The sequence below is a fragment of the Mirounga leonina genome, unplaced genomic scaffold (assembly GCF_011800145.1).
Source record: "Mirounga leonina isolate KUSES-001 unplaced genomic scaffold, KU_Mleo_1.0 Mir_151, whole genome shotgun sequence".
Lineage (NCBI taxonomy): Eukaryota > Metazoa > Chordata > Mammalia > Carnivora > Phocidae > Mirounga > Mirounga leonina.
In genome coordinates, this window is record NW_023270377.1 from 56,322,944 (window position 1) to 56,347,319 (window position 24,376).

Below are 24,376 nucleotides of genomic sequence, written 5' to 3' on the forward strand. Positions count from 1 at the left end.
TGGGAATAAGTTGCATTATTTAGCAGTTTTATTTAGGAGACCGTATCAATCTGTAGTTATTTGCCTACCAGTGATCTGTGTGCTGGGACAGATAATGTATATTTTATATTTTCTTCATTTCACTGACTCTCATAAAGATTACTGAAACTTGACAGTGTAGTAACAGTAATCCTTAAATTTGATGTAGTTTTACATGGTTTACATGTTGGATGTTTTATGCTAGTTTACTTTTATATAAGAGCTACTTTTTGACTTACGGATTTATGAGTTATTAAAAATCATAATGACATTTGTTTACAAATAGATAATCCTTGAAATGAAGAATGTGTATGTTATAGCCACATTGAGTTTTCTTTGTGTTGTCTTCTGGTACATAGTATGTATATAATCAGTGTTTTAGGGTAGTTATCAGCCGGATTGCCATGGGTCTGCCACTTATCATCTCTATCACCTTGGGCAAATAATAACTTCTCTGTGCTTCAATTTCCTTATTTTTAAAGATAATACTTAATTCATAGCTTTGTTCAAATAATTAGTGTATATAGAACGCTTAAAACAGTGTCAGAACTAATGAATACTTAGTATATGGTGTGGTAATTATTGTTAAAGTACATTCAGAGGGCACCTGGGTGGCTCAGTTGGTTAAGCGACTGCCTTCGGCTCAGGTCATGATCCTGGAGTCCCTGGATCGAGTCCCGCATCGGGCTCCCTGCTCGGCAGGGAGTCTGCTTCGCCCTCTGACCCTATCCCCTCTCATGTGTTCTCTCTCTCTCATTCTCTCTCTCTCAAATAAATAAATAAAATCTTTAAAAAAAAAAAAAAAGTACATTCAGAAATGATAATAATCTACCATAGCCCTTCCAGGTGTGTGTGATGTAGCTTGAAGGCAGGACATCAATCATCTCTTTAGTAGCTTTGGCAATAAAGTTGAGTTTTCCATAGGAATTTATAATTTCGGTGCAACTTACTATGTTAGAATTTCCATAAATCATGTGAGAGGGTATCTCCTATTTTTTTGTTCCCTTTCTCCCCAAGTCAGACTTTTTCTATATAAAATTCATGTAGTATAGCATTACTCATATTTTGAGATGATAAAATTGTGACAGTATGATTTCCATAAAATCTAATTATCATTTTCTTCTATTCCACCAATTCCACTAGAAACATTTCGGTGAAACCTTTCATTCCTTCCTTTTCATAATGGAAGAGATGATGATTAAATAAAATACCACATTTCTAATGTTTGTTCTTTTTTTAATTCTAATTAGTTAACATATAGTATTAGTTTCAGGTGTACGATATAGTGATTCATAACTTACATACATAACCCTGTGCTCATCACTACAAGTGCACTCCTTAAACCCCATCACCTATTTAATCCATCCCCCTACACACACCCCGTAACCATCAGTTCTCTATAATTAAGAGTCTGTTTCTTGATTTGTCTCTCTAATTTTATTTTCCCTTTTCTTGTTTGTTTCTTAAATTGCACATGCAAGTGAAATCATATGGTATTTGTCTTTCTCTGACTTATTTCACTTAGCATAATACTCTCTAGTTCCATGCATGTCATTGCAAATGACAAGATTTCATTCTTTTTTATGACTGAGTAATATTCCATTGAGTGAGTGAGTGTGTGTGGGTGTGTGTGTATCACATCATCTTTATCCATTCATTTATCAACGGACACTTGGGCTGCTTCCATTGTAAATAATGCCTCTATAAACATAGGGGTGCATGTATCTCTTTGAATTAGTGTTCTCATATTCTTCAGGTAAATGCCCAGTAGTGCAATTGCTGGTTCATAAGGTAGTTCTGTTAGGTTTTTGAGGAACCTCCATACTGGTTTCTAGTTGCTGTACCAGTTTGCATTCGCATGAACAGTGCATAGGTGTTCCTTTTTCTCCACATCCTCGCCAACACCTGTTATTTCTTGTGTTGTTGATTTTAGCTTTCTGATGGGTGTGAAGGTGGTACCTCCTTGTAGTTTTGATTTGCATTTGCCTGATAAGTGATGATGAGCATCTTTTCATTTGTCTGCTGGCCATCTGTATGTCTTCTTCTAATGTTCTTTTGAGTTCTTTATTGATTATTCAACTAATGTAACATCAGTTCTCAATCACAGTGTTGAGAGTCACTGTGTCTTTTATCATTTGTAAAGAAGATTTTAATAATTATTGACATGATGTTGGATTGAAGGTTATTTAGTAATATCTCTTTCACTTAATTTTGATATACTTTGAGAGGAAGAGAGGAGCTTACTAGTGTTGCAGTAGGAATTATACATAATCTATACCCTATCTTATTTGTACTTTATTCATAATGAGAAATTAGTATCAATATACTCTTAATAGCAGTGATAACTAGGACTTACTGTAATTCTTGGTGAACTGTGATTTCTATTCTCTTTTTACTTTTACAAAAGGTAAGTTTTTGGGCGCCTGGGTGGCTCAGTTGGTTAAGCGACTGCCTTCGGCTCAGGTCATGATCCTGGAGTCCCAGGATCGAGTCCCGCATCGGGCTCCCTGCTTGGCAGGGAGTCTGCTTCTCCCTCTGACCCTCCCCCCTCTCATGTGCTCTCTGTCTCTCTCATTCTCTCTGTCTCAAATAAATAAATAAAATCTTTAAAAAAAAAAAAAAGTAAGTTTTTAGTAAGAATACAATAATAATAAAAGATACAAGAATACAATTAGAATAAAAACAATAAAAGATATGTACATTTTTTACATCTACCTTTAGGAAAATAATGCTATGGGCATTATTTTATATAACAGATGTGATTACCAAATCTAAAATGATGTTATTAGTAAAAATTTGGATTAGGACTGTTCATATTCATAACCATTAATCTGTATGGTCTTTTTATTTGTGTATTTTTTTAGATTATTTTTTTAAGATTTTATTTATTTGTCAGAGAAAGTGCATGCACAAGCAGGGGGAGCGGCAGGCAGAGGGAGAAGCAGGCTCCTGCTGAGCAAGGAGCCTGATGTAGGACTCGATCCCAGGACCCTGGGATCATGACCTGAGCCAAAAGCAGATGCTTAACCGACTGAGCCTTCCAGGTATCCCTAGATTTATTTTATTTTATTTTAGAGACGGAGAGAGTGTGTGGTTGAGTAGGGGAGGGCAGAGGGAGAGGGAAGGAGAGAATCCTCAAGCAGACTTCCTGCTGAGCGTGGAGCCTGACACAGTGCTGGATCCCAATACCCATGAGAAGACGACCTAAGCTGAAACCAAGAGCCGGACACCTAACTGAGCCACCTAGGTGCCCCTGTATTTGTATATTTCTAATGTTCTGTTGTAATTTTAGGCTATAAGACAAGAACTTGCTTACCTTATATCACCTAGGGATTAGAGGTCTGGGAATAATTAAGACTTACTTAAAAAATGAAGTTTAACTTAAAAACTTACATTTTTATTAAAGGATATTTGATATATTGGGTTGATCTCAATACTCACATAGTCATACTTTCATGAATACAATATTGGGAAAAGTCTGAGGTGTTCTTTGTGTGTGCCATCAACTTTGAGGAATTTCATCAAAATGCCTATATACTCTTGGGAATTGGGGATATGTGTGAAGAACATCTGTCGTGTCTGCTGTGAGTGGGGCAAAATTAAAAGCTGCTTTCCTCATTAAAGCTGGGCTTCTGTTTTTCTCACTTCTGAGGTATTTGATTTCCTTACACAGAACTAAACATTATATACCAAATAACCTTATGGGATAACATCAAATTCATGGGTTAAAGACTAAAAACCTTTTGTTTAAAAATTAAACATGGAGTTCTCAGTTTGGGGCTTTAAAGAAGGTAGTAAGATTAGGATTGATTAAGCGTTAGGAAAATGTACATTTAACGTCCAAGTAAAATACAGTAAAAGTTGTAATAATAGATACCATGTAAGTGCCATGCACTATACTATGTATTTTGTATATATTATTATCCTTTATTCTTTTTGACAACACTGAAAGTGGTGTATTGTTTCTTACTGTTGAGGATCATAGTGAAATCGTACCATTTAAAAGTTTTCTAATATAGAAACTCAAAGGTACCTTAACCTTGAAAAGGAGTTACTAGCTCATAGTTACAGGTTTTCAAACTCTTAGGTTCAAGTTTTGTTACTATGACCATACTGATGTTCCCAGGACCCCAGGATTGCTCTAGGATAACTTTTTGCATTTTGTGGCTCTTGACCAAGATATAAGAAGGAAATTAAAACACAGAGTTCTTTGTCTATAAGGTATTGCTGCCCTTGAAGCCTTGTGACACAAGCCTATCCTCCTGGGTACCTTAACATTTTTGCTCACACTGTTAATGTCCTATTCCTGCATCACAAATTATCACATATTTTGCATCTTAAAACAACACAAATTTATCTCACAGTTTTTGTAGGTCAGAAGTCCAGGGGGGCTCAGCTGGGTCTTCTGCTTAGGGTCTTACAAACCCAGAATTTATTGTTGGCTGAGCTGTATTCCATGCTAGAGTGTCTGGGGGGAAAATCCACTTCCGGGTTCGTTCAGATTCTTGGCTGAATGCAGATTCCTTTTGGACTGATAACCACTTAGATGGTTATTCAGCTCTTAGAAGCTGAAAGGCTTTCAGTCCTGTCCCCTCCAGTAATGACAAGTCAGGTCTTCCTCATGCTTCTAATATTTTTGACTTATGCTACTACTGAATCTCTGAGACTCCAGACAGAAAGTTTTCTGTTCTTAAGGGCTCCTGTAATTAGATTGGGCCACCTGGATAACCCAGAATAATCTTCCTGTTTTAGGATTTGTAAATCTTCCTGTTTTAGGATTTTTTTACATCCTCAGAGTCCATTTTGCCATATAATATAACTATTCATAGTTTCCAAGGATTTGGGTGTGGACTACTTTGGGGGACCGTTCTACCTACTACACTAATGGGCTCCTGAAAAGAAATTTGATAAACTTTGTACCTTTCTAAGTTGAATCCTAAAATTTTTCATCTTAAGTTTAAATAGTTGAAAAAAAGTACAATTTCTGGCTTTTCTAGATACTGACACTACTTTTTTTTATAAGTACCTAATTTCAGTAGTGATTTGATGCGATCATTGGTTTTAAAAAACAGACTAGAGGGGCGCCTGGGTGGCTCAGTCGTTAAAGCATCTGCTTTCGGCTCAGGTCATGATCCCAGGGTCCTGGGATCGAGCCCCACATCAGGCTCCCTGCTCGGGGGGAAGCCTGCTTCTCCCTCTTCCCGTTCCCCCTGCAAGCAGTGTTCCCTCTCTCGCTATGTCTCTCTGTGTCAAATAAATAAAATCTTGAAAAAAAATAAAAATAAAAAACAGACTAGAATTAATTCATCTTTAACAGTTGGAAATTTTCATTATTCCTCTTATTAACCTATTTAACTTCCTCTTTTTCAACATAATTTTATTTGAATCCAGTGGATTTTAATGTGTTTTAAAGTATTGATCACTTTATCATACTTCTCTGCAATAAATATAAATTGAACTTTTCTCAGTTTCTTATTGATTTCTTCTCTTCATGGAGCTCTCTCGGGACAGTGCATTTTTGGACAATATTTTGAGAATGGAAGAAGCAATCATTAAATGAAAAGTTTTTATTGTTCCTGTCATCACACTAAACAATATGTATGAATTCAGAACATTCCTAAACACAGGGCAAAATGCCATTCTTAAACACAATGCTTTAGTAGAAATACTTTTTTTTTTTTTTTAAGATTTTTATTTATTTATTTGACAGAGAGAGAGATAGCGAGAGCAGGAACACAAGCAGGGGGAGTGGGAGAGGGAGAAGCAGGCTTCCTGCCGAGCAGGGAGCCCGATGTGGGACTCGATCCCAGGACCCTGGGATCATGACCTGAGCCGAAGGCAGACGCTTAACGACTGAGCCATCCAGGTGCCCAGTAGAAATACTTCTAAGACAGGCAAAGACACAAGCCTGAGGTTAAATGGTGCCTGGGTTAAGGGAGGCTTTAAGACACTTTTTATTTTTGTTTTATTTATTTTTTTATGAGAGATTTTGTGAGCTTTTTGGGTTTTTTTTTTTAAGATTTTATTTATTTTTCAACAGAGAGAGAGGGAACACAAGCAGTGGGAGAGGGAGAAGCAGGCTTCCCGCGGAACAGGGAGCCCGATGTGGTACTCGATCCTGAGACCCTGGGATCATGACCTGAGCTGAAGGCAGACGCTTAATGACTGAGCCACCCAGGCGCCCTTTAAGACACTTTTTAAATAATCCCCTTGTTTTGTTCCATGAAGGTTTTACAACCTGGGGGCAGTGCATGGTAATGAGATTTGGTATGGGTGAGAAGTATGGGTTTCTTTTGAGCTGTGGAAGAATGAGGATTTAGGGAAAGTAGACCATTTTTAGGAAAGCAAACATAGGGAAATTAAAGATACAAAAATTTTCTTAAAACTTATCCTGCTCAGGTGTCCCTTGGAATGCATTAGTGTACCTTCAGTAATACATACACCTGTTTGAACACTGCCTTGAAAAGACTGTCCTCTTCCTGCCTAGCTCCTGTCCTCTGACAAGGCCAGAAACCCATAGACTCTTCTGAGTCTATGTCAAGTTCCTTTCTCACATGAATATCTACTTTCTGAGCCTTGTTTTTGTTTTTGTTTTTGTTTTTGTTTTTTAAAGATTTTATTTGTCAGAGAGATAGAGCACAAGCAGGGGGGAGCCACAGGCAGAGGGAGAGGAAGAAGCAGACTCCCCACTGATCAGGGAGCCCAATGTGGGACTCGATCCCAGGACACTGAGATCGTGACCCGAGCCGAAGGCAGACGCTTAACCATCTGAGCCACCCAGGCGCCCCCTGAGCCTTGTTCTTTGACACAATATCTGCTTTCCAGAATATTTACCATTAGCAGTGTTTGCCTCTTTCCACAGAGCCCATACCCCTTAACCACAGGTTAATTATATCCAAATACAGGCATACCTTAGAGATATGGCAGGTTAGGTTCCAGATGACCACAATAAAGCAAGAGGAATGAATTTTTTTGGTTTCCTAGTGCATTTAAAATTTATGTTTTCACTATGCTGTAGTCATTTTTTTTTTTAAGATTTTATTTATTTGACAGAGACACAGCGAGAGAGGGAACACAAGCAGGGGGAGTGGGAGAGGGAGAAGCAGGTCCCCCGCAGAGCAGGGAGCCCGATGTGGGGCTCGATCCCAGGACCCTGGGACCGTGACCTGAGCCGAAGGCAGACACTTAACGACTGAGCCACCCAGGTGCCCCCACTATGCGGTAGTCTTTTAAGTGTGTGCTAATATTATATCTTAAAAAAACTGTGCATATCTTAATTTAAAAATCCTTTATTGCTTAAAAAAAAAAAACGCTAACCATCATCTGAGCTTTCAGCCAGTTGTAATCTTTTTGCTGGTGTAGGGTTTTGCCCATGGTGGCTCTTCACTGATCAGGTGGTGGTTGCTGAAGGTGGGGTGGCTATGGCAATTTCTTTCTTTTTTTTTTTTTTAAAGATTTTATTTATTTATTTGAGAGAGAGAATGAGACAGAGAGAGAGAGCATGAGATGGAGGATCAGAGGGAGAAGCAGACTCCCTGCCGAGCAGGGAGCCCGATGCGGGACTCGATCCCGGGACTCCAGGATCATGACCTGAGCCGAAGGCAGTCGCTTAACCAACTGAGCCACCCAGGTGCCCTATGGCAATTTCTTTAAACATCAATGAAGTTTACCCATGGTAGAACTTTAAAAGTTGGAGTCAATCCTCTCAAGCCCAATCACTGCTTTGTCAACTAATTTTATGTAATATTCTAAATTCTTTGCTATCATTTTTTTTTTTAAGATTTTATTTGTCAGAGCACAAAGCAGGGGGAGTGGCAGGCAGAGAGGGAGAAGCAGACTCCCCACTGAGCAGGGAGCCCGACGACGTGGGACTCAATCCCAGGACCCTGGGATCATGACCCGAGCCGAAGGCAGAGACTCAACCGACTGAGCAACCCAGGTGTCCCTTTGCTATCATTTCAATAATCTTCAGAGCATCTTTACCAGGAGTAGATTCCATCTCAAGAAATCACTTTCTTTGCTCATGCATAAAGAGCAGCTCCTCATTTGTTCAAGTTTATCATGAGATTGCAGCAATTCAGTCACGTCTTTAGGTTCCACTTCTAGTTCTCTTGCTGTTTCCACCACATTTGTATTTACTTCCTCCACTGAAGTCTTGAACCCCTCAAAATCATCATGAGAGTTGGAATCAACTTCTTCCAGACTCCTCTGTTAATGTTGATATTTTGACTTCTTCCCATGAATCACAAATGCTCTTAATGGCATCTAGAATGGTGAATCTTCTTTAGAAGGTTTTCAGTTTTGTCTAGATCCATCAGAGGAATCACTATCTATAGTAGCTACAGTTTTATAAAATGTATTTCTTAAATAAGACTTGAAAGAATTACTCCTTGATCCATAGGCAGCAGAATAGATGTGTTTAGCAGGCATGAAAACATTAATCTTGTTACACATCTCCATTAAAGTTTTTGGGTGTCAGGTGCATTGTCAGTGAGCAGTAACATTTTGAAAGGAATCTTTTTTTCTGAGCAGCATGTCTCAACAGTGGGCTTAAAATATTCACTAAACCATGTTGTAAACAGAGGTGCTGTCATTCAGACTTTGTTGTTCCATTTATAGAGCACAGGCAGAGTAGATTGAGTGTAATTCTTAAGGGCTCTAAGATTTTCAGAATGATCAAGGAGCATTGGCTTCAACTTAAAGTTACCAGCTGTGTTAGCCCCTAACAAGAAAGCCTGTTCTTTGAAGCTTTGAAACGAGACATGAACTTTTTTTCTAGCTATGAAAGCCCTAGAGGGTATCTTCTTCCCATCTAAGGCTGTTTCATCTACATTGAGAATCTTTTGTTTAGTGTAGCCACCGTCATTAATGATCTTAGCTAGATATTCTAGATAACTTGTTGCAGTTTCTATATTAGCACTTGCTGCTTCACCTTGTACTTTTTTAAAAAAAATTTTAAGTAATCTCTACAGCCAGTGTGGGGCTCGAACTTAAGACCCTGAGATCAAGAGTTGCATGCTCTACTGACGGAGCTAGCCAGGGGCCCCCTCGTCTTACACTTTTATGTTATAAAGGTGGCTTCTTTCCTTAAACCTCATGAACCAGCTGCCAGCTGCCAGCTTTTCTTCTGCAGCTGCTTCACCTCTCTCAGCCGCCTTAGAATTAAGGAGAGTTAGGGCCTTAGTCTGGATTAGGTTTTAGCTTAAGGTAATGTATATCAATCAAAGTAGTCATGACCTGAGCTGAAGGCAGATGCTTAACGACTGAGCCACCCAGGCACCTTTAAGACACTTTTTAAATAACAGTTTTCTGCCATGTATAGCTGATTTGATCTATTCATACCACCAAAAGTTTCAGTTGTAAGGCTGTTTTATTTATCATTTGCATGTTCACGAGAATAGCACTTTTGATTTCCATCAAGAAGTTTACCTTTGCATTCACAGCTTGGCTACCTGTTTGGTCAAGAGGCCTAGCTTTTGGCCTATCTCGGCTTTCAACATGCTTTCCTCACTAAGCATAATCATTTCTAGCTTTTGGGTTAATGTGGGAGATGTGCCCCTCTTCCTTTCCCTTGAACATTTAGAGGCCATTGTAGGGTCATTAATTGGTCTAATTTCAATATTGTTGTGTCGCAGGGCACAGGGAAGCAGAAAGAGGGAGAGAGATGGGGGAGGAGCTGGTAGGTGGAACCGTTAGAACTTAAACAGCACTTATCGTTTAAGTTTGCTGTCTTATGTGGGTGTAGTCCGTGGCACCCTAAAACAATTATAATAGTAACATCAAAGATCACTGATCATAAATCACCATAACAAATATAATAATAGTGAAGAAGTTTGAAATTTGCAAGAATTACCAAAAGGTGACACAAAGACATGAAGTGAGCAAATGCTGTTGGAAAATTGGCACCAATAGAGTTGTTCCATGTAGTGAAGGTTGCCAAAAACCTTCAATTTATAAAAAATGCACTAACTGTGAGGCACAATAAAATAATATGCTTGTATAAGAAATACATATACAGTAGCTAGGGTAGGGTAGCAGTGGTAAAAGAGAAGTTCTTTACATCTGTATGTTTCAGGTTACAAAACCCCAAAAAACCCAAAAACAAACAAAAATAATTGTTTAATGTCTTTCAAAGTCTGGATGATAATCTTAACATTGCATGCATAAAACATAAGCTGTATAGGCCAGGCCAGGTACAGCTTGCTAGCTTAATCTTATTGCCTTTCTCTTGAAGTGAAGACCAGAAGTCCATCTTGCTGTTTTCCAGGGTGTTAGTTCCTGGTCTTTTGTGAGCAACTGCTAAAATAAGAACACAGCACTCCATAGGAAAATCTTAAGCCCTACTTAAAAATACACATTTCCCTGAAAGAAACAATTTGCAGAAATTTATCTCTAGCTAGAAAATGTGAACCTTTACACAGAGGCATTTGTCCTTTGAATTGCTGTTCCATTTATAGTCCTTATTTTACATTTGTACAGCTAAGTATCCTGTTCAGGGCCCTTTCCCTTTAAGGAACAGTCTGTGTAAAATAGAATTTTGATGCAGCTTTGAAATGAGAGTCTTTCCAGCTTCTAGTATTCTCATCAAAGTTTTAAACATGAAGACTGTTTCAGCCAGCCTTATTCAAGGTAAAGTGCAATCCTTCTTTTCAACAGTCTGTGCAATAGGGACATCTCCCAAGTTCATACACAGCCTAATAATGAGAGTTCAGTCCTTAAATAATGGTAGAGGAAAGTCTACTTTCCCTTTTAACATCTTGTTCCAGGATTACTGCCTTTTCCTAATGGAATTGGTAACTTGGTTTTCTGCCAGGTTATTACCCAGACTCCGCTTGGGCACTCTATTAATTATATAATGGCCCTGTGTTAATCATTTCTGAGTTTTGTGGACCTCACATGTGAGTTTATTTTCCTAAACTACAACTTATTTAGGTTGTTTCTTTGCTATTGCATTATTATTCTGGTCTTCAGATTTTTCTCTTTTTTCTCTGTCACCTACAGATTGACCTTTTATATTTAGAGAAGTTCTTTATGAACACTGGTCTTGCTCCTTGGCCACTGGCAGGACTTTCTGCTTTTGAAAGCTCCCTTCAGTGGACTGCTAAGACATTTCTACAAGGTATCCCACCATCCTATATTTTAGGGTGAGAGAGTATGATGACAGAAATGTTGACCAGTATTCATTTTCTTCTTTTTCTTTATTATTGATGCTCCAGTTTTTAGCTGAGTATATGGTGAAATAAAGAATTTATTTCTCAGCTAGGTATAGCTGTTGTGACTTAAGTTCTGGTGTATGGAATGTAAATAGACGTTTCCTGTGAGCTGTTGGAAAATTTCCTAAATAGACTATTGCTCATCTTCTCATTCTCCTTCCTGCTGTCTGATCAGCAGGTGTTATGGTTAGACCTTAAGCAGTTATTTTAAACCATGAACGGGATACCACATGTTGAGGATGGCAAAACAACAAAATAGAAGGAGCCTGGGTTCCTAATGATCATGGTTTGGGATTGCCTGTGCTTTTACGTGAAAGAAATAAACTTCTGAATCATTTAAGCTATTGTTAACAAATTTTGAGTTTTCTGTCACTCATAGCTGAACCCAATCCAGCTGATATAGGTATAAAAAAATCAAGCTGTTTCCAAATGAAAAGCATATGAACCGGGTCCCCTGGATGGTATGGTGCAGCACTGACCCACAAAAAATTTTCATCTCTAAATAAAAACTTGGAAGAAAAGAAAAAAAAAAAACATATATTATCATCTCCACTTAGAATTTTGATGCTCAGTTTTTTAGTATATGTGCTGCCGAAGCGAGCACAGAATTTTGATGCTCAGATTCAGCACTGCCATTTCACCAATTATCTATGACTACCCCTCCCTTCTATTAAAAAGCTTCATTTTTCTCCTTTCACCAAGATTCCGCTGCTGTACTTCCGTCTTTGAAGCTGTTACACCTCTAGGTGGCATTTTGCTAGGAGTTACAGGCAACCACAGGATAAACATCTTCCTGGAGCATTGAAACTTTTGGAGGGAACCTTAATTTTTATATCAGAAAATAATGGAATGAAAGGCAAACTTCACATACATTTTTAAATATAAAGCAAATGCTTAAAAATTTTTGTGTAGGAGTTCAACTGCATGAGCCTATTTCCTCAGATCTCACAGAATAAGGAGTTCAATCTCTTTTCTGCCTTTCCTTTGCCCTAGGGAGACTCAGATGGAAACTTGAGAAGCACTGCTTACTTGATTAGAGCTAAGGGATTCCTGGCAGCAGTGAATAAAGCTCATGGCCCACCAGTTAGAAAGGTAAGAGATTTTAAGCTTTTAATGCAAAAGTGGTTTTTTATTTTCCAGTTGTCTCTCACATATTACTGAATTCAACAGATGCTTCCAGATAGTATCCTCAGGGTGCTAGTGTCCTACCATATTGATAGTATTTAGTAAAAATAGCCTGCTTCTCCCTCTCCCTCTCCCCCTGTTTGTGTTCCCTCTCTCGCTGTGTCTCTCTCTGCCGAATAAATAAATAAAATCTTCCAAAAAAAATAAAATAAAAAATAAAAGCACATTGAAGACTTAATATTAAATTGTTTAATTGTTTTTGAAAGATTTTATTTGTCAGAGAGAGAGCACAAGCAGGGGGAGCAGCAGGCAGAAGAAGAAGCAGGCTCCCCACTGAGCAAGGAGCCTGATGAGGGACTCGATCCCAGGACCCTGGGATCATGACCTGAGCTGAAGGCAGACGCTTAACTGACTGAGCCACCCAGGCGTCCCAAATTGTTTAATTTTAACTCAGAGCCTCCTAAACTTAATCTGACTAGGGAATTCTCTATAGCAAAGGGTCCGCATATGAAAGTCCCAATTCTAGGATTTTATAACAGATAGTAACAAGAGTTACTCCTTGAAGTATTTTCTTTTTTCTTCTTTTTTTTTTTTTAAGTAAGCTCTACACCCAATATGGGGCCTAAACTCATGACCCCAAGATCAAGAGTCACATGCTCTACCTACTGAGCCAGCCAAACACCCTGAAGTATTTTCTATAGTCCAAAAATATTTTGGACAAAAAATATTGCCCGTTTGAAGGCTGTACATGCTAACTAAAATGTCAACATTTATTTGCTTTTTTTTTTTTTTTAAGTTTTTATTTATTTATTTGACAGAGAGAGACACAGAGAGAGAGGGAACACAAGCAGAGGGAGTGGGAGAGGGAGAAGCAGGCTTCCCGCGGAGCAGGGAGCCCAATGTGGGGCTCAATCCCAGGACCCTGGGATCATGACCCGAGCCGAAGGCAGATGCTTAATGACTAAGCCACCCACGCGCCCCAACATTTGCTTTTGTATTGAATTAAATCCACTAAATTTAGTTCCATGATTATTCACACTGATCAGAAACATTAATAGGAAGTTATATAGTCCTCAAATATACCTTTATTGAAAGTCTTCTGTGTGTCAGCCACAGTGTGGTGAAGTTAAAGATATAAAATACAGTGGTTTCTCATTCCAAGCCATTTATAGTTTGGGGATATAGCTTCTAAAAATGGAAGGAAATTTTTGATAAATGTGATCTGGCATACAAAATCTTTCAAAGCATGGTGGTCTAGTGATAGACTTTGTCAGATACATCAAGATACACAAGCAGATTAGCCTGTGCTGTTGTACCTGAATCTGAAGGTTCAGATCAAAAGAGAAACCGTGTGTAAATGTACAGTTGCTCTAATTTGGACAAAATTTAGAAAATAAATATATATGTATAATGTATTTGAAAAAGTAAAAATTTTTAAGCAGGGAATTTTTCAAGGAGGAAAGGATGGCAAACTTTTTCTTACACACTGATATATATAGGTTAAATAATTTCTGAGCTGCTTGACCAACTTAAATGTTCAAATCCTGATTTGGTTAGAAGTATTCCATAAAATGTAATTCCAGGGGCACCTGGGTGGCTCAGTCAGTTAAGTGTCCAACATTTGATTTCGGCTCAGGTCATGCTCTCAGGGTTTTGAGATTGATTGAACCCAGTCTCAGGCTCCGCATTCAGTGGGGAGTCTGCTTCTTCCTGTCTCTCTTTCTCTCCCTCTCTCTTCCTCCCTCTCTCTCTTCCTCCCTCTCTCTCTTCCTCCCTCCCTCTCTCCCTCAGCCCCTCCCCCCACATGCGTGTGTGCCCACCCCCCTCTCTCTCTAAAATAAATAAATCTTTTTTTTTTAAATGTAAATTCCTTGAGGGCAGGGACTATGTATCATTGTACCCTAGAGTCTAGCACAATTCCTGCCCTCTTGCATGTACTCAGTAAATATTTATTGACTAAATGACTAAGTAAATGAGTGATCTGAACTTAAGGGTAGAGAGATAGTGGATGGAGGGTGAACAGTGTTTACTAAGAAAGATGGGTAGGTGGGAAGTGAGAGCATTCTAGGCTGAGAGATGGATTGGATTAAAAGCCTGCATGAGACTAGAGCCAAAGGATTAAGGAGTAGCATAAGACTGGGGTAGAAGGCAGGGGTCAGTCCATATGCAATGGTGTGGAGGCCTTTTGAGGACTTATCCTAAACATTTATTTTATAACTGGTCCTTTCCTCTCATTTTGACGGGTACTGTTGGTGTGCAAATCATCATTCTCTTTTCTGAATTTAGCAGTAATTTGTACTGGCTTTCTTATGCATAGTGTTGGCCTTTAATCCATCCTCCATACTTCTATTAGATCTTGCAAAAATTTCCCTTTGATTATCTAGTTCAGCATCATAAAATCTTTCCATTTTTTTTACAGCATAATTAAGCACACTTATTCTTTAAAGGGCCAGATAGTGGATATTTTAGACTTTATAGGGGCCACATATGGTCTCTGTTGCTTATTCTCCTCCCACCCCTGCCCATTTAAAAATGTGAAAAACTTGCTTAGCTCAACATTTTGGCACAGGCTTGTATTTATAACTTCAGAGTAGCAGTGGGATGGGGGTGGTGAGGGTGGAATCCAAACTCCTTGCCAGGGTAATAAAGGCCCTTCAAGATTTGCTTCTCTTTCTGGCCTTATCTCTCTTCCCTTCAGCCTTATATCCCCATGCTTCAGCCATCAGAAGTTCTTAAAGATCTCTCAGTGTACTTCTACTTCATTGTGATTCTGTATGCTTGCTGTTTTCTCTGCTGAAAAAACATCATCCCTCACTGCCTGATGCCTCTACCTTTGAGACTACTGCTACTTCAGTAGTAGCCTTCCCAGACCCTCTCTCCACATTTGGCAATGTACTTGTCTTAAGGGTTAGAAACTTAATTGGATAAATCAGGTTAAAAAAAAAAAGAGAGATCATACTCAGAATATAGAAGACTTGCATGATTCAGTCACAGAAAGCATAGGCATTACAGAAACTACTTTCCTTCTTGGCTGCATGGTTTCTCATCTCTTTTTCTGTGCCTGCTCTCTTTTGGGTTTCATTAATTTCTTATCAGTATGAATATGATAGTAAATGTCTACCAGTCCTGAGTATGATTTGGAATCTTTGCTGCCCACCTCTGTTTGGCTTTTTTCTTTTTACAAATTTCCTGAAGAGGTAATCTGATTGGCTTAATTTAAGTGTCTCCCCTGGTGTCTCCCTGGTTCACCTGAGGCAGGTATGTCTGGGTCATGGATATTCTAGGATTGCCCTTCACTGGTAATCAGGCTGTCTAAGAGGGGAGTGTGGGTGCTGAGGAGAGATGACCAGCTCCATAATCTTAATCCCCTATGTTCCCATAGTGCCTGTGTATATCTTTATTATTATATATATATCACAGAATTATACTTGTTTGTTCTTACTAATCTGATTTTGAGGGCAAGGACCATATTTCTTATTCTTTTTTTCTTTCCATATCTCTTACTCTTTTTTTTTTTTAATTTTATTATGTTATGTTAGTCACCATACAATACATCATTGGTTTTTGATGTGGTGATCCACGATCCATTGTTTTCGTATGACACCCAGTGCTCCATGCAGTATGTGCCCTCCTTAATACCCATCACCGGGCTAACCAATTCCCCCTCCCCCCTCCCCTCTAAAACCCTGTTTGTTTCTCAGAGTCCATAGTCTCTCATGGTTCATCTCTCCCTCCAATTTCCCCCCCTTCATTTTTCCCTTCCTTCTCCTAATGTTCTCCATGCTATTCCTTATGTTCCACAAATAAGTGAAACCATATGATAATTGACTTTCTCTGCCTGACTTATTTCACTTAGCATAATCTCCTCCAGTCCCATCCATGTTGATGTAAAAGTTGGGTATTCATCCTTTCTGATGGCTGAGTAATATTCCATTGTATATATGGACCACATCTTCTTTATCCATTCATCTGTTGAAGGGCATCTCGGCTCTTTCCACAGTTTGGCTATTGCGGACATTGCTGCTATGAACATTGGAGTGCATATGGCCCTTCTTTTCACTACATCTGTGTCTTTGGGGTAAATACGCAGTAGTGCAGTTGCTGGGTAATAGGGTAGCTCTGTTTTTAATTTTTTGAGGAACCTCCACGCTGTTTTCCAAAGTGGCTGTACCAAGTTGCATTCCCACCAACAGTGTAAGAGGGTCCATATCTCTTATTCTTAATATGGCATAAGGTACAAAATAGGCAGTCAGATATTTTCTAAATACATTTTGTAAAGTAGTTGTATTAGAAATGTTTGGGAATGCTATACATTGTAACATTTAGTATTATCCATATTTTAGAAATCTGCTTTGAAACTTGAGTACATACTTTAAAGGTAAGAAATTATAACATTTATAATTCTATGGCTAACTAGAGGGTCAGTAAAATTAACATTTTAGAATCCAGAGATTTTTGGGGTGCCTGACTGGCTCAGTTGGAAGAGCGTTCGACTTTTGATCTCGGAGTTGTGAGTTCGAGCCCACATAGGGTGTAGAGATCACTTAAATAAAAAAACTTAAACTATTTTAATTAAAAAAAGAATCTAGAAATTTTTGAAGTTAATCACCAGAAATTGACTTGCTCCCTCCCATTTTTTTTAAGATTTTATTTTCAGGGGTGCCTGGGTGGCTCAGTCGTTAAGCGTCTGCCTTCAGCTCAGGTCATGGTCCCAAGGTCCTGTGATCGAGCCCCACGTCAGGCTCCTTGCTCAGCAGGAAGCCTGCTTCTCCCTCCCCTGCTCCCCCTATTTGTGTTCCCGCTCTCGCTGTGTCTCTCTCTGTCAAATAAATAAATTAAATCTTTAAAAAAAAAAGATTTTATTTTTAAGTGATCTCTCTACCTAATGTGGGGCTCAAACTCACAACCCTGAGACCAAGAGTCACATGCTCCACTGACCGAGCCAGCCAAGCACCCCACTCCCTCCCATTTTTAAAGCTTCATTTACCCACCCTGTTTTCTATGAAGTAAATTGGTTTCTCTCTTTCTTGTTTCTGATAGAGATTGAAGAAACACCAAGTATTTTTTTTTTTTTAAGATTTTATTTATTTGTCAGAGAGAGAGAGAGACAGAGCACAAGCAGGGGGAGAGGCAGAGGCAGAGGGAGAAGCAGGCTCCCCGCTGAGCAAGGAGCCTGATGTGGGACTCGATCCCAGGACCCCAGGACCATGACCTGAGCTGAAGGCAGCCGCTTAACTGACTGAGCCACCCAGGCATCCCAACACCAAATATTTTTATCAGCTGAATCATTTGAATGATACTATTCCCATGCCATTTTGAATTCTGATATTATGACCTAAAAGATCATCTTGCTTAACACATTCCATATTTTAAAAAAAGGAACTATTAGGATAAGTAATTGATATCATCTCTTGAGTTTTTATTCAGGTATGGTAATTGTTCTGTCATGATTCTGTTTTCTCTTAACCTTGCAGTATAGAAGTGATTTTTTTACTCTTTGACATCCAATAACATGAAAGTTATAAACCAGAAACAAGCAGAGAATCGTTAGAGAATCCATGTTGTATAGTATTTTTCTCATAACTACTCCTAAACACTACATAACACTAATTATATAATGGTTATATAGTATATTATTATAGTGCAAATGACTATAATTTGAACTTCTATAAGTTTTCCATTTTTAATTTTTTAGTTCAGAACCTTTTAAGAGTGAGTTGCCAGCAAGATGTCCCATTACCCCAAATACTTTATTTTCTACAGTAAGACATTTTCCTACAAAACCACAATACATCCTTGAAAATCAATAAATTGACATTGATCTATTGCTACCATCTAATCTGCAAATCACATTTAAATTTTACCAGTTGTTCCAATAATGTCCTTTTATAGCAAAAGATTTCTGTCTCGAATTCACATTGCAGTTAGTTGTCATGTCTCACTCATCTTTTTTCATCTGAAATAGTTCATCAGTCTTTCCTTGAGTTTGATGACTTGGGCACCTTAGAAAATTAAAGTCCAGTTATTTTGAAGAGTTTGCCTCAATTTGGGGTTGTGTATTTTTTTTTTTTTTTTAAGATTTTATTTATTTGCGAGAGAGAGAATGAGAGACAGAGAGCATGAGAGGGAGGAGGGTCAGAGGGAGAAGCAGACTCCCTGCTGAGCAGGGAGCCTGATGTGGGACTTGATCCCGATCCCGGGACTCCAGGATCATGACCCGAGCCGAAGGCAGTCGCTTAACCAACTGAGCCACCCAGATGCCCTGTGTAATATTTTTCATGATTAGATTCAGGTTTATGTATCTTTGACATGACTATCATAGAAGTGATGCTATGTCCCTTCTCATTGCATCCTATTGGAGTACATGATATTGGTTTTCCTTATTTCTGATTTTGTTAACTTGGATCATTTGAGTAACATAATATTTGCCAGACTTTTGTAATTAAAATATATTTTAACAGGGGATATTTTGGAGGATATAAATGTCCTGTCTTATCGAATGTTGAATTTATTCTTTTATATCAGTATGGATTAATGGAATCCAATTTTATTCAGAATATGATCCATTACTATCATTATTTTGATTCTGACATTGTTCAGATTTGACCACTTTATGGCCAAATTCGTAACCAAGTCTTTATTTTCTTGGAAAAGATATTCAAGGCCCATCCTGTTCTTGCCCTACCCTAGCCCTGGAGCCAGACAATTCTTGAAGGAGCCCAGGTTCCTTTTGGTAAAGAATGGTATTTAGACATCAAGATCTGGGTGCCTAGCGGGTATATTGCTTTGAGGGTATCAGTGTTCTCAGTAGACACAGCTAGGGAAATATATGAACATATATGCAGATATATACGCACATATTATCATATATACCTTCATATCTCTACTTCTGTACCTTTATATCTCTGTTGAAAGTCGTGAGTTCACACCAGTATCTCGAAATTTCATCTGATTACCAAGATTCATTCTGTATAATTACCATCACCTATAGTGTGAATTTACCTTTACCCACTACATCCTTGATATATCTTTGTATTCTGCCAATCCCTGTGTGTGTATATAATGAATCATCTGTTGCCACCAGGCCCACTCCTTCTCATCACGTAGATGTTCTCCAGCTTGGGCCCTGGTATCCTGTGCTGGACTGGTACCATCTCTATCCCTCACCTCATATGGTTGCCTCCTCCTACTTCCCTCCAGCTACTCTCCATTCCCATGAACAATTTTCTCTCTCCTCCCCAGCAGTGACACTCTGGACTGTCTGCTCCCCAGTAGCCTGTCTAAGCTGCTTTTCATAAAGACATCCTTATATATGTTTTTTATGGAGGCTTGGCTTTTGTATTTTAAGTTATAAGAAATGGTTTGCGAGTTAATTTCTCCCACTTTCTTCTATTCATTGTTCCTTGAAGTGTTCTTCTTTACTATTTTCTTATTGGCATCTCATATTATGTGTGATTTTATTTGATAGGTCTGTTGAATAATTCCAAAAGTCCCTAAAGGGTCTTTCTACACTACTTTTTTTAGAAGTGGTTTACATAAAGTTTCTGTATTGTTGGTAGGCGTAGAATAGCAAGCTATAATAGTTGATATACATAATGTATGGCAAGGCATACCAGCTGGCAAGCACAATATAGCATTAAAAATGTTATTGTCCCATTTCTTACCTTGAGTAAGTCACCCTTTGGGACCTCATTTGTCAAGGTTAGTTAGTTGGGACTAGATCAAGAATATAAGGTACATGATCTGTTCCTTCATCCAGTTTCCTTATCTGAATAGAAACTCATCAGTTTCTGTAGAATTTTGACTATAGGACCAGACCAACAGAAAAGTCTGAAATACCTGAAAGTCATTTGGCTGGAGAAAAGTGTTTTCTTGAGATTTGGAAGCATTCATCACTTTGTAGTTGAATACATCCTCAGTGAGCTTCTTCTCTACAAGTCTTTAGAATAAAGCACGGGATCTGGGCTTCTGGAAGGGGTTGCTTCCAGGTGGAACACCTACTGGCAGGGTATCCTTGCAGGCATTCTGCATGCAGTACTACTGAACCTCTGCAGCCACTTGGGAGACCTTGGTCCTCTCCATGCCTGCCTCCAGCTTGATCTGCTCCACCAGGCCACCACCACATGGCACTGGCCCTAGAAGACATGCCAGAGGTGCTGGGCTCCTTAACCTAGTAATTTCATTTCATTTCTAGAAATTCCTTCTGTGAAAATTATTATAGATATTGCACAGAGATTTGCTATCAAGGATATTTGTTGATGATAAAAATCCACTAATAATAGTGGTTTAAGCAAAAAAAAACAAAAATCCACTAACAGAGAATTAGTTAAAAATATATCATAACCTGTATGATGGAATACTATATAGCCATTAAAAATGACATCTAGTATTTAATGATATTACTATTTAATGATGTGGCAGAATTTAGGTAATTGTATTTTAAAGAAAGTTGTAACCCAGCTTTTACAATTTGTAAAGCTACATGTCTCCATACATTAGTAAGACTGGACTATGTACCCTGTGGGATGTTGAACAATAAATGATGTTTTAGGTGACTTTTATTTTTTCTTTTTGCTCTTCTGTATTTTTATGGGAGCAAATTTAAAGTTCCTTACTATGTCTTAGTTCAGTGGGTATAATTTAGTTCATTATTATCAGGAAATAACAGTGACCTCCTTCTGAACCCCAAGCTTCTGCCTTAAAGGTTTTTTAGAATTATGTAAGACTGATCATTTATATGGGATACCTAATAGTGGAACTTGCTCTGGCTGTGTTGTAACAAAATTCAAAGTATATCAACATTCAAAGTATACCTTAAAGCTTGGGGTTCTAAAATAAAATGCCTTGGAGCAGTGAAATAGAGAAACATTTTGAGGGGAACATGTACATGTTTACACATGGAATTGTCTTAGGAACCTGGAAAGAAGTCTGCACCGCATGCTTGCTTAGCTGATGTGAACTCCCTCACAATCCTGGAAGCTTCTTGAGGGCCGGTACCTATCTTAGTTCACCACTACATCGCTAGCATCGGGCAGAGTGCCAAGCCCAAAGTGGACACTCAAATATTTGTTGACTGAAAGAAGAAAAGGTGAAACTGATGGCACCAGATCATGAGGGCAAGGAAGATAAAGGACTGTTAGAAGAAGAGTTAAGACTGAGATTAGAGAAACCAAAGGACTTTTAAATTTTGTCTAAAACCCTCTTGTGTATTCTTTATGACAGTGATTCTTCTACCAGTATAGGTTTGGATGCTTGCCAAAGAGTGGTGTGGTATATTAACAATTCTCTATAGTCATTGAATTCTCCAACAACTTGGAGTTTAACAGAGCCTCCTTTCCCTGTGAGCATATTTCTAACCTTGCTGTAAAAGGGAGATAAGCATGGGGGCACCTGGGTGGCTCAGTCAGTTAAGCATCTGCCTTCAGTTCAGGTCATGATCCCAGGCTCCTGGGATGGAGCCCTGCATCAGGCTCCCCGCTCAGCAGGGAGTCTGCTTCTCCCTCTCTCTCTGCAACGCCCTCCCCGACTTGTGTTCTCTCTCAAATAAATAAAATCTTTATTTTAAAAAAAAGGGGGGACATAAACCTAGATGTAGAGGCTTGAGATTCAGTTTAAGGAAGAGATAGCATTTAAGCCTCCTAAAACATATACCGTCATTTATGTCTCAAGGTGCTTCAGCTGTTGTATTTACAACTACCTCAGCTAGGTTTTAGAAAATCGTAATAAGGAACGGAAGTTTTTATTGTTTGGCTAGGAAATAGGCTGATGTGTAGGTAAGGAACTTCTTTTGTGGAGAAAGGGGACAGTTGTGGTGGGGGAGTGGAAAAGATGAGAGAGAAAAGGGTACCACAGGCTGATTCACTCAGAAAGCATTCCTAGAACTCTCAGTTTGGTCCCTGCACTACCTGTGTATTCTCATAGTGTGTTAACTTCTATTCTTACCAAAGGAGTTGAAATTATATTTCTGTATTCCCTTCTGCTAGACTAAAAGTCTCTCAGGTGCAGGGACTGTTTTTTCATCTTTGTGTCTTGGCATATATTTGGTGTTTAAATGTTTCTTGAATTTAACTGAATTTAAATTTTGCTTTGATTTTTCATAGCAATATGAACTGCATTTTCTTACTGGTTTTAGAAGAGTTTTTTGAGGTAGACTAGACTTATTTAGTCTTGAACAAGTCTTGATTTGTTCATATCATATGGCTATTTAGTCATTCCTTAATATTTAATGAGTAAATGCTGCTGTAGGTAGGCACTGTTTTAGGTAGTTAACCCAAAGTTAAGTTCCTTGCCCTCATTAAGCTCACATTCTGTGGGTAATGACAGAAGCATAACTTTTATAGATTTCCTTTGGATTATTCTAGTGTTCTTTTCCCTTTTCTCACGGACAGCATGGTAAAGTTGGATGTGAACGGAGGAATAGAACCCTACCAGATACAGGTTTTCCTGGAAACCAGGGAAAAAACTTTCTTCTTCCTATCTCCTATACCAAATTACCCATACCTCCAAGACTCAGAACTGTGGCTATTTATACATTTCCCCACAGGAATTGTCCAGTTTTTCTGAGCAAGACATTCTTGATACCACATTTATAAGCAAAATTATGAAAAATAATTTTTTCTCTATGCATCTCTGTCTTATTTGAATAAGCATATAGTTACTCTTCACCACTGGATGGAGTTTCAGTGAATGTAAGATGAAGTATTTGCAGAATTATTTATTATTATTTTTTTAGTAATCTCCACACCCAGTGTAGGGCTAGAAGTTGTAACCCCGAGATCAAGAGTCACATGCTCTTCCAACTGAACCAGCCAGGCACCCCAGTAGAGTTTTTAAAATGGGCCACTGACCTGGATAGTTTCAACATGTACTTGTTCTTAAACTAATACCAGCGGCGCATGGGTGGCTTAGTCGGGTAAGCATCCGACTCATCAGCTTCTGATCTCATGGGTCATGAGATCAAGCCCCATGTCCAACTCTGCACTCAGAGGGAGTCTGCTTGGATATTGTCTCCCTCTTCACCTTCCCTTTCTCTCTCTCTCAAATATATAAATAAATCTTTAAAAAAAAAACCCTGATATCAAATAAATAAGTTATAAGGCTGTGAAGAGGGAGATGCTTATATAGACCAATTATGTTACAGGACAAATAGAATTTTGATGAATTAGGCTGAGAACTTGATCACCTCTGACTATATATTTTAAGAAGTTAAAAACTTTCCAAATAGATGTTCTAAAATGCTGCGTCTCCTCTTTTTCATCAGACTTCCAAAGTCAGGAGTTTTACTCTTTTAATAGCTGTCTTTCAACCACAGCTCTAAGGCTGAATTAAATGTTTTTTCTCCTTTTACCCTCTGTGATGGAGTTGGATATATACATACCTATGTTTAAGGCATTCATATGGGTGTTGATATTGTAGGAGCAGTATTACCTCTTATAAAGATTCTTAAGAGTGACAGGGTTTGGGGTTGGCAATAGTCCAAAGAGTAAAATTATTCAGGTGTTTTTATTTCCTTTGTTTCAAGTAGTGTTTCAGAACTATTTTTAACAGTGTGAAACACTTTGTTTTTCAGTATCCTTGCCATGAAAAAGAGGACGTGATAAGTTGTTCAACTTAATGAAATTCAAGTTACATGTGAATTCTGCCAGGTACGTATGCAGTATTTGGTATGTTTACCAATTTTTCATATTTTAGATCATAAAAATTTTCATAGTTATTTCTTGATAAATATTTCAGTATTTTTTCGATAATTAAAAAAAAAACTTATCCAGTATATTAGTTTAGCTGCTACTGCTATTATGTCTTTTTTTTTTTAAGATTTTATTTATTTGGGAGAGAGAGCACCAACAGGGGAAGGGGCAAAGGGAGAGGGAGAAGCAGACTCCCTGCTGAGCAGGGAACCCAACAGCGGGGCTCGATCCCAGGACCCCAATATCATGACCTGAGCTAAAGGCAGATGCTCAACCAACTGAGCTACCCAGGCGCCCCCTATTATGTCTTTAAATATCAAATAGAACATCAAA

The 24,376-nt window shown here is 38.5% G+C and overlaps 1 protein-coding gene across 9 annotated transcripts in view; it reads left to right on the forward strand.

Annotated features, from left to right (window-relative positions):
* The window catches only part of ATF2 (activating transcription factor 2), a 102,786-nt gene that overhangs the window by 3,856 nt on the left and 74,554 nt on the right, over window positions 1-24,376 (forward strand). For 6 of the 9 annotated variants that reach the window (XM_035007710.1, XM_035007709.1, XM_035007703.1 and 3 more), the window contains exons 2-3: window positions 12,225-12,323; window positions 23,926-24,001. Coding sequence is in view for 8 of the 9 variants with exons in the window: in XM_035007709.1 (XP_034863600.1) it covers window positions 23,970-24,001 (32 nt within the window). In the remaining variant the exon portion in view is untranslated. Of the gene's footprint in view, window positions 1-7,916; window positions 7,958-12,224; window positions 12,324-16,699; window positions 16,735-23,925; window positions 24,002-24,376 lie in introns of those variants that run through there. The other 3 variants (XM_035007706.1, XM_035007705.1, XM_035007707.1) reach the window with 3 other exon arrangements.